At 35.0% G+C, this 16878-nt stretch overlaps 2 protein-coding genes across 2 annotated transcripts; one reads left to right on the forward strand and one right to left on the reverse strand.

Moving 5' to 3' along the window:
* The first annotated feature begins 1415 nt into the window (after positions 1 to 1415).
* On the forward strand, positions 1416 to 12833 carry LOC141816310 (kinesin-like protein KIN-14I). Its single transcript, XM_074704115.1, has 25 exons — positions 1416 to 1839; positions 1924 to 2010; positions 2091 to 2373; positions 3309 to 3381; positions 5077 to 5208; positions 5298 to 5536; positions 5653 to 5980; positions 6435 to 6534; positions 6649 to 6830; positions 6900 to 7015; positions 7116 to 7218; positions 7640 to 7792; positions 7887 to 8033; positions 8161 to 8361; positions 9031 to 9195; positions 9291 to 9395; positions 9535 to 9675; positions 9854 to 10048; positions 10174 to 10300; positions 10399 to 10601; positions 10756 to 10938; positions 11191 to 11286; positions 11474 to 11671; positions 11984 to 12255; positions 12362 to 12833. Exons 3-25 carry the CDS (start codon positions 2219 to 2221, stop codon positions 12558 to 12560), a joined length of 3813 nt encoding a protein of 1270 aa, XP_074560216.1. The 5' UTR covers positions 1416 to 1839; positions 1924 to 2010; positions 2091 to 2218; the 3' UTR covers positions 12561 to 12833.
* Positions 12834 to 13336: 503 nt separating this feature from the next.
* LOC141816308 (uncharacterized) lies at positions 13337 to 16007 on the reverse strand. The gene is given in 3 exon segments (XM_074704113.1): positions 13337 to 13692; positions 15507 to 15968; positions 15971 to 16007. Coding segments are annotated over 2 exon segments (456 nt in total). The 3' UTR covers positions 13337 to 13692; positions 15507 to 15549.
* Between the last annotated feature and the right edge of the window lie 871 nt (positions 16008 to 16878).

Raw genomic sequence — 16878 nt, forward strand, 5'->3', positions numbered from 1 at the left:
AAGCATAAGCTCTCTGACCGAGTAGTGACCGGACCGGCCATGGCCGGACACTGATTCCATGTTTTGTGGTTTTCCATTGTCGTGTAAGTCATTATTTTACTGGGCCGTCTGGTTCGATCAGAATTGATTTTGACCGGACCGGTTCAAGGTTTAATTTAATGTCGGCAATTACTCCTAATTTTTTGAAAATTATGGCTTACCACACATTAGTGGGTTGGACGTGGACATGATGTATTCCATTATATTTGCTTGTGAATTAGGAAACAATGATTGGAGAAGTTGTTATATAAGTATATATATTTTCGCACTCTAACTCTGATCTTCTCTTTATTGAGCCATTTGCCGATTGGGCATTGCAATAGGTTGAAGGAATTCTTCTACATTTTTTATACCTCTAAATCTTTTTATATTGTGCCATTTGTCCATTGATCTATGTTTTTCTTGCGCTCGTGTGAAATCCAGTTGTCTATATGAACACGCTCAGAGTTGTCACATGAGTCAATTCAATTCATATTAATCCATTAAAAATTCATCATCAATAGAATGAAATGGTTCCATTCTAACTGACTGAACTTTAGAGACAAAGTTGAATTGATTATGATGGAGCAGAGTTATTGAAGTGGATAAGGATCGAATCTCAGCGAAGCCGAAGCAATGTTCTCTTCCGTTGTAGTCAATTATAATTTCTCGATTTACCTCCTTGATTGTTGAGTCGATCATGTGGGACCGATGGGACGATTCAGATTTTACTGAAGAGAGATCTTAATTCAACCTAATAATTGTAATTTTTTTATAAAAAATATATAAATCTCTATAATTCATTTTGATGATTTCATAAATAAATATTTTTAAAAATAATTTCAATAAAATTTTTAATATATATATATTATAAATTTATAATATATTATAACCATCTCCGAGGCAGAAGTTGAGTTGGTTCCTTAAACCTTGTTAATATACATTATCATGATCTAAAGTTATTTCATGTCTATAATTTCTTTTTCTTTCAATTTTATCACCCTTTTAACTATTACATTCAATCTTAGGCTATTACTTTATTATCCTCGTATCCTTCCCTTTACCTTTGATTTAAACTTTTATTCCCAATTTAAATTGTAAGTTAATTTACGAGAAAAATAAAATTATTAAATACTTTCTAACGTATTATAATTCAAATGGATTTAAAAGAATTTTTTTTAGATATTTAACGTTAATTAAAAAAATAGATTTAGATCTTAATTATTTAAATTTTATTTTTGAAAATATAGGGGGTTTATCTGGAAAAGGTGAACATAAAATATTCATTATGTAAATAAAATAAAATTTATTCAATTAGTTATTTTTTTGGCTTCGAGAAAATAAAAAAGAAAGCGGCCTTTGCCTTCAAGTCTAACTCTTTTGCTTCTTCTCTCTTCCTCTATTTTGGTGTGATTTCTTTAATCCTCGTGACCCGCGACGACGTCTTACCTCTGCCTACTTCGAATCCATCCTCTGTCTTTAATGCCGTCCGATTAGATCTCGTCACGGAGGAGATCAGAAAGCGGAACCCAACGCTGGCAGCAGCAGCGGCGGCGGCGGCGGCCGAAGAGGAAGAAGGAGCAGCGGCCGAGGAGGAGGAAGAAGAAGATGGCAGATGGCATTTTTTGCTGCTGTCGGTGAATAGGGTTTTGATTTATTTATTTTGCTCGCTCGCTCATTGTGCGGGCGGGGCATTCGACTTCGTGCCGACCACATTTGGGGCTGGATTTCGTCTTCTCGGTTTCCTAGGCGGTGACTTTGTTGCCTGATCCCTCATTTTCTTGCCGACCACAAGTTCACACCTCTCGATCTGTTTCCAGTGTAAGCTCAGGGTTCGAACTGATGATTTCTCTAGATTTCGGCTATATTTGCTTGGCTAATCATAGTGACAGATTGATTTTGCAGAGTGAACAAATCTTGTGATATAATCTCTCTTGTGGGTAGCAAAGGGTCCTCTTTTCAGCAACGATCATTTTTGGTGGTTTTCTTGAGGTTGAAGTAAATACAAGAGATTAGCTTTATATGAATCCTTCTGGGACTTTATCTAAAGACCTTGTTTTCCTGGTCGGCAGGATTAATGTAGCATGAAATTTGTTGTTCTTTAGAATCATCTCCGCTTCTGTTCGAAGGCAGAAAATTAGCTAGCTGAATCAACGGCAGGTGGTGCACAAGGAGGAAAGGCTGTTGATATCCCGCAGAAATGACTATTGATAATCCCTCTGCAACAGTACAAGTTACTAGAGCAAGCCAAGCTTCCTTTAGCTCCAGTAGTGACAATATGACACCTTTGCATGCCTCTGCTGCCAGCGTAAATGGGGATGGTTATGACAGTGATGGATCCTATTTTGCTCCTCCGTAAGTTGATACTTCCCACTTATTTTTTCATACAACATGAGAATCAGAACAAAAACTTAATTCTCTCAATTTTTTATAGTTTTTTCTTAATAATTTCAGCTCAGACTCCTTGTGTCGTCATACCAGCTGCAAAGAAAACTTAACTTAACAACCTTCATGACTCCCTTATTGTTTGAAGTATTGAATGCTTGTTTACAAATTATGTGTGGGAGTGGGCTATATCAATCTGCAAGCTTCCTCACCACATTGATACAAAGATTTTTTTTTTCTCCCTCTTCTATGAAGAATAATTTGTCCAAGATGAAACAAGTGGACCAATTAATTTTTTTAGCTATTTTCTCATCTTTGAACCCATAACTTCAATTGATAGGCTATTTGACTCTTACTATATATACTTTTGTTGTGGTAATCATCCAATTGTTAACTTTGGTATATTTTAGTAACTTACCAGAATCAATGATGAAAAAAAATGTTATATTTGTGGCTACAACTCAGTTTCAATCATTAGCTCTCATTGCTTGCTAAATTATGATAACTTACCAAATCTGACTGTGTTGTATATTGTATACCTTATCCAACATGAGATGTTCACTGATTTTTCGACCTCATTCTCACACTCAGCTCTGCAATAAGATTTGTAGTTCTACAAGGTCTGTATAAATTGGTTGTCTGAATTTTCAGTTGAACTCCTTGAAGGAACTATTGTGCAACATAGTAGTTGATCTATCTTAGTCAAATATAGGGCTGTTCTGCCAAGCAAATGTCATTAGTAAATTAAGCGAACATTGTTTCTCATTTATTTCTTTTTCATTGTTACTCAATTCAAATTCTTGCATTTATTGTATTTTATAAATTCATACATCTGAAGCCTCTAGTAAAGCTGCTTAGCTTCCAGCTTTCCACATGCTTGTTTCCTGATTTGTTTGCTTTTGCAGCACACCTACAACTTTATCAATGTCTCTACCTGCTGAGCTTGCTGGGGCTATATCTTTAATTGATAGGTTCCAGGTATGCATAGCAATCTTCACCAACTCTGTCATTATAGGAACAGGTGTCCCATTATCCTTGACTGTTCTACCATTTTGTTGTTGTTTTTGTGGACTGCTGCTTAATTTTTTGTTTGAGAAATTCTTTTGTTATGTAAGATTGTGCTCTCTGTTTTCAAAATTAGCAAGGAGTTGTTTCCATTGGGGCAATGAATGAGCTGTTTTCTTTATCCCATAAGCATTTCATTGGGAGCAAGGAAACTACATTACAATTCAATCAGTTGTGTGTCACCCATTCAACTTGTTTAATTATATGCTTAACATGGTCCAAAGAGTAGGCATTGTGTATTTGTGCTTGAGAGTTTAGTCTTCAGTTTATCTCATTGCTCACTTAAATATTTGACAAAAGTAGGTTTTACCTTCATAATTTTAGGTATTCTGTAGTTACTTAATATATTTATATACAGAGAAATGGTTATGTTATTATAATGAAAATAAGCCATTTATCTTGTTTTTCTAAACATGTCTTTTAAATTTTCTTGTTTCCTTGTCATTAGTTCTTCAATATCCTGCTCCCACAACTGCATATATGGTCAATTTGTTTGTTGTTAACATTAGATGATATCATTGCATTTCATAAATATTATAGTGATACATCTCTCATTCTATCTGCAACTAGTTTTCGACAATCATTTTGACTATATCAGTATCAAAGTTTGTATTGTAAATTGTTTGGGTAAATTTTGGATCTTGAATTGTAAGGTTCAAATAAAATTATTAAATATATTAAAAAAGAATTCTACTTATTTTGTAATTATTTTTATATTGTAAAATATGCAGACTAATATGATAATTTATTTAGTAATGTTGATTCATGACAAGTATGTATAGGATTATTTTTTATAATGGCGACAATGCATAATTTATTGTCTATTTAATTCTTGTAAGATGAAATGCAATGAACCATAGAAATTTTATCATCGAATGCTTTTGATATAAAAAATCATCATTGGACTGTTGGACTCTTGCTATCAACTGAGTCTTGAAAGCATCAATACAATTGAAGAGAAAAAAAGAGGCAGGCAATGACAATGCTACCCAACAAGAGACATGGAAGATAACTATGACATAACTATATAATTTACCAATAGTTTCACCCTTGTTGTCATTTTTGTATATCCATGTGAGATGACTAGTTCTCATTCATTATTAGGATGTTGAGTCTGGGCTATTGTCGACTTTGTGTCTCTATGTGACAAGATCTTCTACTTCTATGTCACCATTGACTCTGAGATTCCACTCTCTTTTACTTTAATCATAGAACATAAGGTTCATCTCTACTTTCAACTTTATAAGAATATTGATTCAATTTTGAATATATTGGGTTGATTTATTGCCTTATTTAGTTATAAATACTTTTAGTTGGTTGGATTTAACTTCCATTGGATTCATATGAAATTAGATTCTTATGGAATGCACTCAATCAAACCAAATCATCATAGTGAAAAACTATAAGCTAATATCATTTTAATCAAATGACAATTTTAGGCTACATTAATGGAACAATGAATACAATTTACGCTGGAGCTTTTTGTACTTGGCATGCATGTTATTGGTCACTTTAAATTCTCTCTCACAAGATGATATGTGTTTCTTGTTTTTTGCACTTGATTTACTTGTCTCTCCTCAATATCTTATATTTTGCTCTCCTTTATAGGTTGAGGGATTTGTGCGATCCATGCAGAAACAGATCCAATCTGCAGGAAAACGTGGGTTTTTCTCCAAAAAATCTGTAGGTCCTCAAGTTCGTAAAAAGTTCACATTGGAAGATATGCTTTGTTTTCAAAAGGTGAAGCTTATCTGAGCAACATAAGCTTAGACATAAAAAGAAACATTCTCCTTGGAATTATTTTGATATGCTAAATTATGGTATGGCAGGATCCAATACCTACTTCGCTCCTCAAAATAAGCAGTGACCTGGTGAGCCGTTCTGTGAAGTTATTCCAGATGATCTTAAAGTACATGGGAATTGATTCTTCTGATAAAATAATGCCATTGAGTGTTGAAGAAAGCGTAGACCTTGTTGCAAAAATCTATAAGCATACTCTGAAGCGTTCCGAACTTCGAGATGAACTTTTTGTCCAGATTTCAAAGCAAACACGTAATAATCCTGATAGGTATCTGATATAATCTCACCAAAGATAAATACATGTATAAATATATAATTGAGTTTTCAGATAATCTTGATAGGGACAAAGGAATCCTGATAATGTTGAAATGTTCATTGTTGCAGCAAGTCTCTAGAAAAAGCTTGGGAGCTTATGTATATATGTGCCTCTGCCATGCCCCCAAGCAAGGATATTGGAGCATACTTATCAGAATATGTTCATTATGTGGCTCATGGGTTGACCAATGAGCCTGCCATACAAGCCCTTGCTTTGAATACATTGAACGCATTGAAATGTTCTGTAAAGGCAGGACCTAGATTAACCATACCTGCACGCCAGGAGATTGAAGCTCTATTGACTGGAAAAAAGCTTACAACAATAGTTTTTTTTCTGGATGAAACTTTTGAAGAAATTACTTATGACATGGCAACAACTGTTGCTGATGCTGTAGAGGTAATAAAGGATTCTTATCTTCTTTTCCATTTGGGGATTTTGCACCATTCATTATTTATATTTCAATAACACTTAACAATGCACGTAAAGATTTCCTCTTGTTTCTGTTGTTTTATAAGCATGTTACATCTTTAGTCTGTTAGAAACATCAAGCAATAATTCAATTTAGTGTTGGCAGAAGACAATTGAAAGTTAGATTATTTCTAAATCTGAATGGGACTAAATCCATTTTTTCTAACAAGGGCACACTATATTAGCCATTCAACCAATTGAGCCGTGGAACTGACAATTGCCTGAATTATGGCTAGGGAAGCATGTTTCAAGTTAATTATGTGAAGTGCTCTTGGCTTTGGCTAATTGTTGTGATATTTGGTTTTCATATGTACCTGAAATATCTATATTATTTATTTTAAGTTAATATATGTTGTTAAAAGTTGAAACATTTTTCTTGTAGGAACTTGCTGCAATTATCAAACTATCAGTGTATTCCAGTTTCAGTCTATTTGAGTGTCGAAAAGTTGTCAATGGTTCAAAATCTGCTGATACTGGAAATGGTAACTATTTTTCAAAAAGATTTGAACAATGCAAAAACTTTAGTTATTAAATACAAACAATTATGTCCACTATTTTGATCATAACTCCACTGATCTATCTTGTTATGCATGCAGAGGAATACTTGGCTTTAGATGATAACAAGTATATTGGTGATTTATTGGCTGAATTCAAGGCAGCTAAGGATCGTAGTAAAGGAGAGATTCTGCATTGCAAACTTATCTTCAAGAAACGATTATTCCGTGAATCAGATGAAGCTGTAGCTGACCCTATGTTTGTGCAATTGTCGTATGTACAGGTATATCATCTTGACTGAAAACTGTTTGCAACTTCAATAGTAAGATTAATATGTTATCTTATGTTCCAGTTACAACACGATTATATGCTTGGAAATTATCCTGTTGGAAGAGATGATGCTGCTCAGCTGTCCGCCTTACAAATTTTGGTTGAGATTGGGTGTATTGAGCACCCTGATTCATCTGTGTGAGTGTTTCATACCTCACTGTTGAAGATATATATAGTTTTTTTTTGTCAACCAAAGGTTGGTAGTGGATTTTCTTCTAAGTTGATAATGGTTTTGCAGTGAGTGGATATCACTTTTTGAAAGATTTCTTCCTAGACAAATTGCTGTTACACGTTCGATGCGAGAGTGGGAGCTTGACATCATATCTCGCTATCGATCTTTGGTAACACACACCTTTTACGTAGACATTGTTCTCATTTGTCTTTCTTTCCTACTTCCCCTGGCTAGAAATTGGTATCATTTTTTAGTGGAACTTATTATGAAAATGTTGTAAAAACCCTGTGGAATTTCAAATATGTTGCTCTACTATTATTCTTCATCTACAAACTAATGGATAAGGCTTGATATTATTTGTTCAAGACACTTTATTTAATGTGATATACATTTTTTTTCATGTTCCTCTATATGATCATGTGTAGCATACACCAAGAAATGTTTCTGTGTTTACCATTTGTTGATTTTTGACTTGATTGTAAATCAAGTAACACACTTCTATATTCTTAAAAAAGACCTTTGCAAAACATTCTTTAACTAATATTCACCATCATCATTCATTGCTTATTTATATTTGTGCTTTCTCGCAGGAGCACTTGTCAAAAGATGATGCTAAACAGCAGTTCCTTAGAATCTTGAGAACTCTTCCTTATGGGAATTCTGTTTTCTTCAGTGTACGGAAGATAGATGATCCTATAGGCCTGTTACCTGGACGAATCATTTTAGGAATTAATAAGCGAGGGGTTAGTTAAAACATGTTGTGGGTTATGTTTCTCCTTTTTTGGGGCTCATCTACTTTAAGCGGATTTAAAGAATCAGCTGTTCCTTATGTTTTAGGTTCATTTTTTCCGTCCAGTGCCAAAGGAGTATTTGCATTCTGCAGAACTAAGAGATATTATGCAGTTTGGTAGCAGCAATACTGCAGTATTTTTCAAGATGAGGGTTGCTGGTGTTCTCCACATTTTTCAGTTTGAAACTAAACAGGTTTTGGTGTATACACTATATCATTTTCCCCACTAATTTTGTTTGCATTACTTGTGGACTCTCTCTATTCTTCTTATTTAATATTTTCTGAAATTTCCATATTTAATATATAACACTTGTTTTTTAGGGTGAGGAAATATGTGTAGCCCTTCAGACACATATAAATGATGTGATGCTTCGTCGATATGCAAAAGCCCGCTCAGCCACTGTTGGAGCTATTCAAGGTGATTTTTCTCATTCTAGTAAAGCACCATCCTCAGATATGCACGAAAAGCGCATTCAAGAGTTGTCCAGATCAATTGAAGAATCACAAAAGAATATTGATAGAGTAAGTAGTCTACTTGATCATATGTTTTCATTTGATGTTCTATTTTATCATAAATGGTTGGTCCATATGATGATTTCTATTAATAGTATTGAATCCACTTTTATATTCCACATGGAACCATTCTCTTCTATAGCTTGGTACAAGCTTATTGCATAATGTATACATGCTCTGCCTCTACCAAGCCTCATTCTGATTGAATAGATCAAACCTGATGCAAGAACACTGCACTTAGTATAACCCCCTTGCATAAAATAAAATTTCACATTAATTATTTCTTTAACCTTGTCAACTACTGATCACATGTTAGGCATCTCTAAAAGCAAAATTTGGCACATCTATGAGTTGATTCCTTAGAACATATAACATGGTGCACAAATCTCCATTGTCCTTTTGTATAAAGATCACAGCTCGAAGATTGTAGTCAAATTTGTTCTTTAGGAAAAAAAGGTTAGTGAAGTTGTCCATTAGAAAAATCCCTGATCATGATTTAGCATGTGTTGCCGATGTTTAATTTGGATAACAAGTCATTACAGTGACCAAGCAACAAAGTTCTTGTAGCACATAAACATTCTTTTCTTACAACATTTTCCTTCAGAATTTGTAAGAAGAAAAAAACCATTTTGTGAATTGATTTTTGATAAGGAATGATATCCTTGCTCTCCACAACAGTTGTTAGAAGAGTTGCAATCAAGAGAGAAACAACAATTAGAGATGCAGGAGGAATTGGAAATGCTTAAAGAATCATTGAATTCAGAGAGGCAACGTCTAAGAGATCTAACTTGTGATTATGAGAAACTCAAAGCATTATGTGATGAAAAAGATTCCGCACTGCAGGTAATCCCTTGTGAACAGATAGATATTGCTACTTTTTTGTTCTAATTGATGTTAATTGTGGAACCACTGGTCCTGTCATTCATGTGTATCCTTAGTCTTCATTGGTGGATAAAAGTAGTTTGGAGGCTGAACTAGCAAGAATGAGAATTAAAGAGCATTCTCAAGTTGAGTACAATCATGAAGAATGTGTTGATGCCAAGGTATGTAAAGCCAATCATGAGATTTATTCGGTTCTCATTCTTAATTTTCACCTGCTACAGTAATTATTTATCACTTGAAACAAACATTCATTTTGAATGTTACAACTCGGGTCATTTATTCCATATGCTCTTTGCAAAGATGTTGAAAAAAACACAAGAGGATTTAAAAGCATGCATCAAGGAGTTGCATGGATCAAAAGAAAACTATAACAGTTTGCTGAAGGAGAAATCTTTGCTTGAACAAAAGATCCAAAACCTTGTGAAAAAGAACAGTGATGAGGTATCGATCCATTATTCATATGCTTTCTTTTCTTCAAATTATGTTCAATTTTTATGTCTGATCTTGTAGCCAGTAGCTGCTCATCTTGACATTCTGAGATGCACAACTTTCCTAATTTCATTTTTCATTGGCCTTCTTTCTACAAAACCATATTTAACTTAATTTTCATTGAAAACAGAAGAATGAGCTAGGAAAAAGTTTCACAGAGGAGAAAAGGTTACTGAAGACACAAATTAAAGAACTGGAGCAAAAATTACAAATTGTCACGCAGGACTTGAGCATTGCTAATGCCACTATTGTCATGAGAAACTCAGAGTTAGATGAATTACAAAATAATTTAAGAGAGCTGGAGGAATTGCGAGAATTCAAAGCGGTACTGTCCACCTCATATTTTTCCATAATTTGTTTATTATAAAAATTAGTCCAGCATATGCCATGGAGACATGGATTTCACTGAAAAATCTAATGCCTTTTGTTGCACATTTTATTGTGAGATAGGATATTGATCGGAAGAATGAACAAACTGTTGCCATTTTAAAGAAACAAGGAGCACAAATCATTGAGTTAGAAGCACTTTACAAGGAAGAGCAAATTTTACGGAAGAGATATTATAATACGATTGAAGGTTTTATTAAAACTGAAATTTGACTATGATTCTGTTACTATTTCCATAGTCTCATTGTATTGTCTCACAATGATAAATTGTTCCTTAATTGTTAACAGATATGAAAGGGAAGATAAGAGTGTATTGTCGTTTGCGCCCTCTAAATGAGAAGGAGAATATTGAAGGGGAAAAGGCTATAGTTTCTGCTCCTGATGAGTTTACACTGGCACATCCTTGGAAGGATGAAAAATCAAAACAACATATCTATGATCGTGTGTTTGACGAAAGTGCATCTCAGGATGTAGTTTTTGAAGATACAAAGGTGACATACCTTAATGTTAAATATGTTCTGCTAAATGCATTTTTCCTTAATGAAGGACAATCTTATGGACATGTTTTGTTTCTCACCCGTTTTTCTCTTTTATGTAATTTTCCCTTGCATTTCATGCATTAAATATTCTGTAATCAATGTGCAGTATTTGGTGCAATCTGCTGTTGATGGGTACAATGTTTGCATATTTGCATATGGCCAAACTGGTTCTGGAAAGACATACACGATCTATGGTTCTGAAAGCAATCCTGGTCTTACTCCAAGAGCAACTGCTGAACTTTTTAGAGTCATAAAACGTGATAGCAGCAAATACTCTTTTGCCTTAAAGGTGACTTCAAAATTGAAGAAATGCAAATTTTGCTTTTGTTATAGTTGTAAAAATTTTAACGACGTAAATTATTTCAGTTCAAGAAAATTGAATTTGAGTTGTTTGTACAATTGAAATATTATTTAAGATTTTGGTCATTTTTCAATTCTTGGTTGCATTAGTTGTGACCACTAAGCTTTTGATTATTGGTACTACATTTCTCTCTTGGTTTGTCTTGGATATTTGACAAAATTTTATTTGATGCTATTTCAGGCTTATATGGTTGAACTGTATCAGGATACTCTGGTGGATCTATTATTACCTAAAAATGCAAGGCGCTTAAAGTTAGAAATAAAAAAGGATTCAAAGGTAACATTTTTCTTCTGTCTTTGATATTAGAGTTTTGGTAGAAGCATTTAGGTTTTATATACTCTGGTCTCCTGTTTGATTAGACATTTCAATCAAAACTCCATCTGGCATCCACTGTTAATGTGTTCTGAAAATTTTTTATTCTTCAGATCGAGCCTACTGAAATTTATGGTTTTTCATTCTGCAGGGTTTGGTCTCGATTGAGAATGCGACAATATTGCAAATTTCTAACTTTGATGAACTAAAGGCTATTATCTCAAGAGGATCAGATAAACGACATACTGCTGGAACACAAATGAACGATGAAAGTTCAAGATCACATCTAATACTATCAATTATTATTGAAAGTACCAATCTTCAAACTCAATCTCTTGCTAGAGGAAAGGTACCCAGTTTTCTTCTTTTGAAAAATGTATGTTATACTGGACGATTATGATCTATTTGTCACTATGTTTCATTATAGAAATTCATTTGTCGATCATATTAGTGTTATTGGATAAGTGAATCAATAAAGAAGCTTTCCAACAAACTAGTATTAGACACATCTTTAAAAGCTATAATAACACCAAATACGTAGCTGGAGAAGAAACAAAATCTTGCTTCCATCTATCTACACTATATTTGAATTTAGCTTCTCTCAGTTCTTATTGCTACTCAATTCTGCTGTCTCTTGTTAATTTCCTCCCTCAATTTACAGCTTAGTTTTGTGGATCTTGCTGGTTCAGAAAGGGTTAAGAAGTCTGGTTCTTCAGGAAATCAATTGAAAGAGGCTCAAAGTATCAACAAGTCTCTCTCAGCTCTTGCAGATGTGATTGCTGCTTTATGTTCGGATGCACAACATATACCTTACAGAAACCATAAACTCACAATGCTCATGAGTGATTCCCTTGGTGGCAATGCGAAGACTTTAATGTTTGTGAATGTATCTCCAACAGAATCAAACTTGGAAGAGAGTTATAACTCTTTAATGTGCGTATGCCATTTTCTTTCATTTGAGAAACATTTATAATGTGCATCCTATGTTTCTGTTAAACATGGCGTGTTCTCTAATCGTCGTTTTGATCACATTTTGCAGGTATGCATCGAGGGTTCGATCGATAGTGAATGAACCGAGCAAGAACGTCTCCTCCAAAGAGGTTGCACGCTTGAAAAAGCTGGTGACTTATTGGAAAGAACAAGCGGGAAAGCGAGGCGACGACGAAGAACTAGAAGAGATTCAAGAAGAGCGAAATTCAAAAGACAAATCTGAAGGTGGTGGTCGGCTTTCCACTTAACATGTAACATGTCTCCCCCAATGCTTTAGTTTTCCCAACAGCACATTAAAAATGTTCTACACAGTTGATGTACAGCCAAGGACTACACTAGTTAGATCTCAATTTATAAGAGAAGAGATCATACTGCTCTTCTTTTTTAAGTGAGAAAATATCAGTTAGAAAAAGCTTAAAAAATATGGTATATTGAGTTATGTAACAATAACTTAACCCCTTAATTTCTATGGCAAGTTGTTAGGCGAGTTAGATTTAAAAGTCATTTGGGTTTATATATCAATAGAACACTAGTCTTTGAGCAATCACATTATCTACCTCCAAAATCTCGTGCTTAATAATAATTTTTAAAAAAAAAAGAATTGGAAGGATTTTTTAAAAATTTTTTATAGTTGACATTGTGTATTGATTAATTTTGGAGGTGATTGATTCTATCGCATGAAAAATGTCTTTCATCGTGGTTGATTGTAATTTTTTGATTTACTTTTTCGTAGATGATCAGGGAATCGATCTTGTAAGATCGCTGAGGTTATAAATTTTTCCTTTTGCAAAAGAACTGGAAGGAGATTTTATTAGTTTTATTAAGAAGTGCAATTGTACACCTCGTGTTTAGTAATAGAATTATTAATTTCGGGTTCCAAACCTGTTCATTAGTTTAAAGACACGTTTAAGTGATGAAATAGTTGGTGGTGGCAGGTGAACTATAACTAGAGATTCTCCTTAATCAAAACACTAATTCACGTGCACAATAGATCAATCCACAGGCTTTAGTATCCAAACATCAGAGATTCCCTTAGCATATTCAAATCTTATAATTAGAAGTACAATAATTTTTTGGAAATTAAATTTACGGTCTAATGAACACATTAAATAGAACACAGTGCTCCATAAATACAGAGAATTTTGATATATAATTTAAAGAACACAGTGCTCATCTCTTCGTGGAGCTATAGAGAAGGCACCTTTATGTTTGTCTTTGATCATCCATTCCATCTCAGCTTCTTTACAAATACTAGTGAATGAAGTAACCTCCAGCCAACTATGGTCGTCGAAAAACTAAAACCGATGCAATGTGCTTTCAATGAAGAGTGACTTTCGCGTTGAGCTTGCCATGAAGAATCAACTAAGAAAATGCCTTGACCTGGATGACCAAGCAAGAGAACCAAATTAGATGGGATCACTTATCCTCCATTCTCCAATGAGACAAATAAGCATAAACTAAACTAACAACAAAAAAAAGGCCATTCGTGCATGGGTAGTTGCTTGGTCTAATGACAAGTGAATCAATTATGAAAGATTTTCTGTCTATATGCTGGAGATCGAATCGTATAAACCTTAATGGTCTTATCCCTACTGTGGTCTAGGGACACTCGAGGTCAAGAATAAAAAAACAAAATAGAACATTAGCAGACCATCTCCAAGTCGCATCGCACAAGCTTGCTAGAATGTTACATACCACAAGTCTCAACTTCAAAGAGCATCTAGATGGATAAACCTAACAAAGGAAATCCCAAGGGTAGTAGAAGAGAAATTACACTGTCATAGAGTAATATATTGCTTAATTAGCACACAAATAATAGCATTTAATTGTAATGTCTATTCTTTAGTAATCCATCCATATCTTAGCACCAAATCAAATAGTATAATTAATTAATTCATCAAACAAAAATACCTCCACAACCCTATAATTAATCATTTTTTGTACTAATTAAGTACTTAATAGTACTACATATTTAAAATAATTTGCTATTTGTATCTACTACAACTAGTGGTTTCAGACCTACTGTCTTCAGATTTCCCTCCCAAATTACACTGTTCCATAGTTTCATGCCTCACTTTCCTGCTCTCTATATATAGGACCCTAAGAGAACCTTGCTAGAACACACCAATAGTTTACCAATGAAACAGACGAGACATGCAAGGCCTGGTTGGAGATGGCGCCGGCTTGTCAGTTTCCAGCCAACAAGTTGCCGGTTTCCAAGGTTTCATGTGAGACTGTTCAGGTTGTTAAAGTTATGCATTCACCATCTGTTGAAGAGAGGGAGAAGAAGGGGGAGACGGGCAGCAGTAGTGATGGCAAGAAATGCGTCGCCACAAGTGGCGAACTCATTCTATGCTGAGGCAATAGCAGATTGCTTGGAGTTCATCAAGCAGTCCCATGTGCCAATACCTGAGAGCTCGATGGATTGTTGCTACTAATAATGTTTTTAAAATCAGATCAGCAAGTAGACTAATGGCCACGCCTATTTACTGCTTTACCTTCCGATTCTCAAGCTAATCCAGTTAAATCAGTTGGTCTGTTCTGATTTACAAAACATTGCTTAAGTGTTTTTAATTTTCATGGTATATCAAATCTTTAAACTTTTCCAGGTTACTAAGAGAGTGGTCACAAAGTAATACTCAAGTTTCTAAAATATGAAAATATTGAGGACTTTTTTGAGGAAAATTAATTAGTGTCATAAAAAAAATTCTTTTTCTGATATCTTGTTATGATTAGAGATTGTTCATGATAATTTTAGTATCACAAGAAAGGAAAAATTGGTTTCTTATTATTCTAAATACAATTGTAACTCATATGTTAATACAATTATTTAAAAGGTAAAACAAATGAAGATTTGATACACCTTGAATTGGTCTTTCTAAACACTGTTTTCTGTTTACATTTTCTAATTTGATATTCTATCTATGTTTCATAATTTTTTTTCTTAAATCATAAATTTTATGCTGTTCTCACAAGCATTTGATTGAACATCTATAGTTTCAAAGCATTGATGGCCATGTTATTCACACAACTTGAAGAGAAGATAATCCAGGGGTGGTTGTAGGGCAAGGTTGGCATTAACATTGAAAGATTTATGTTGTTCTAACAAACATTTTATCGAACACCTATAGTTCAAAAGCATTGATGGCCATGCTGTTCTCACAAACATTTAATCAAACACTTAGGGTGCGTACCGGATGACTTGCTTGAAGAAGAAAAGACTTGGCGGTCGGAGTATCATGGTCGGCCGCCGTCGGAATTATTATGGATGATGAGGTTGACGCCGTTGGACCGGAGGGCGTTGAGGATGGCCCAGACCTTGGTCTGGTTCTTGAATCCCTTCTTGGCCACCTCCTTAGCGGCGTCGGCGTGAATGGGCTCCCGGGCGAGGCCGTCGACGCGGAGGCGCATGGCGAGGACCTCGCCCACCGCCGCGGCCGCCTTGGCGTTCACCGTGCGCCCGCACTCGAGCCCTTCCTTGAGCGGCTTCTCCACCGACGACGCCGTCGCCGCCACGCGGCCCAGGCGGCGGTCCACCACGTTGGCCGTCACGTACTTGAGCGAGATGAAGAGCCGGAGCACGTACCGGTTGCTCGGCAGCGGGCGCAGCGGCCGCAGCGGAGGCAGTGGCGGCGGCGGCGGCATCAGATCGGGGTTCGAACAGGCGACAGGGATACGCGACCCTGTTTACTCATTCCATTTCGGGCCTCTGTTTACTACGAAGGAAGCGAGAGGGACGAAAGAGAACGGAGAGAAGGTCTAAGAAGTTGACCGAAATGATCAATGTAATTAAAGAAACTCTAGGCGCAAGTTTAAAAGAAGCAAATCGTCCCCAATGCAATGGAACTATGACTCAGGGACCCACGATTCGATCCTCAATTACGGCGTATTTGTAAGAATTTTCTTCTAAATGGGGAACGCAATCAAAAGATGCTGGACATCTGGATTGGGCGTCGTATGTGCTTTCTGATTTATGTGACCGATGGAAAATTTCTGTGGGACCGAACCGGCCATCCCGAATTGAAAACTTTCGGGGACAAAAGTGAAAATTCTCGAAATGGAATAGCCCTGGGCGGAATTGAAGGAAGCAGGACTGCAGGAGGGAGGATGAAGGAGACAAATGTAATTTAAGAAACTCAAGGCTCATGTTTAAAAGAAGCAAATAAATCCTTAAACTTTTAGGGACTAAAGTGAAATTTTTGATGATTGACAATTTAACAAAGGGCACAACATGGAGATTTTGAGAATTGTTAAGGGGTGCTGATAAAAAGGCCTAAAATACTCTTTCCGTTTATTCCAAATTTCAAATTAAAGTAAAAAAAATTAATTTTTTTTACTTAAATCAATTGAAATGAACTGAACCAAATAAAAAAAATTAATTATTTCATCAAAGATTTTATAAAAAGATATCACTGATCTTAAAAGTTTTAAATTTATATTTTTATTCTGAATGATCTTTTTTTTTAAATTCATCAATTTATTAATGACTCTATAGGATCTCAATTTTATTTTGAAATTATTTCATTACATTCCTAATAATTTTCTAAATTTATATTTTTAATTTTA

Source organism: Curcuma longa, unplaced genomic scaffold (assembly GCF_044706935.1).
Source record: "Curcuma longa cultivar G26 ecotype Majalengka, Jawa Barat unplaced genomic scaffold, ITB_CL_G26_1.1 contig_16014, whole genome shotgun sequence".
NCBI lineage: Eukaryota > Viridiplantae > Streptophyta > Magnoliopsida > Zingiberales > Zingiberaceae > Curcuma > Curcuma longa.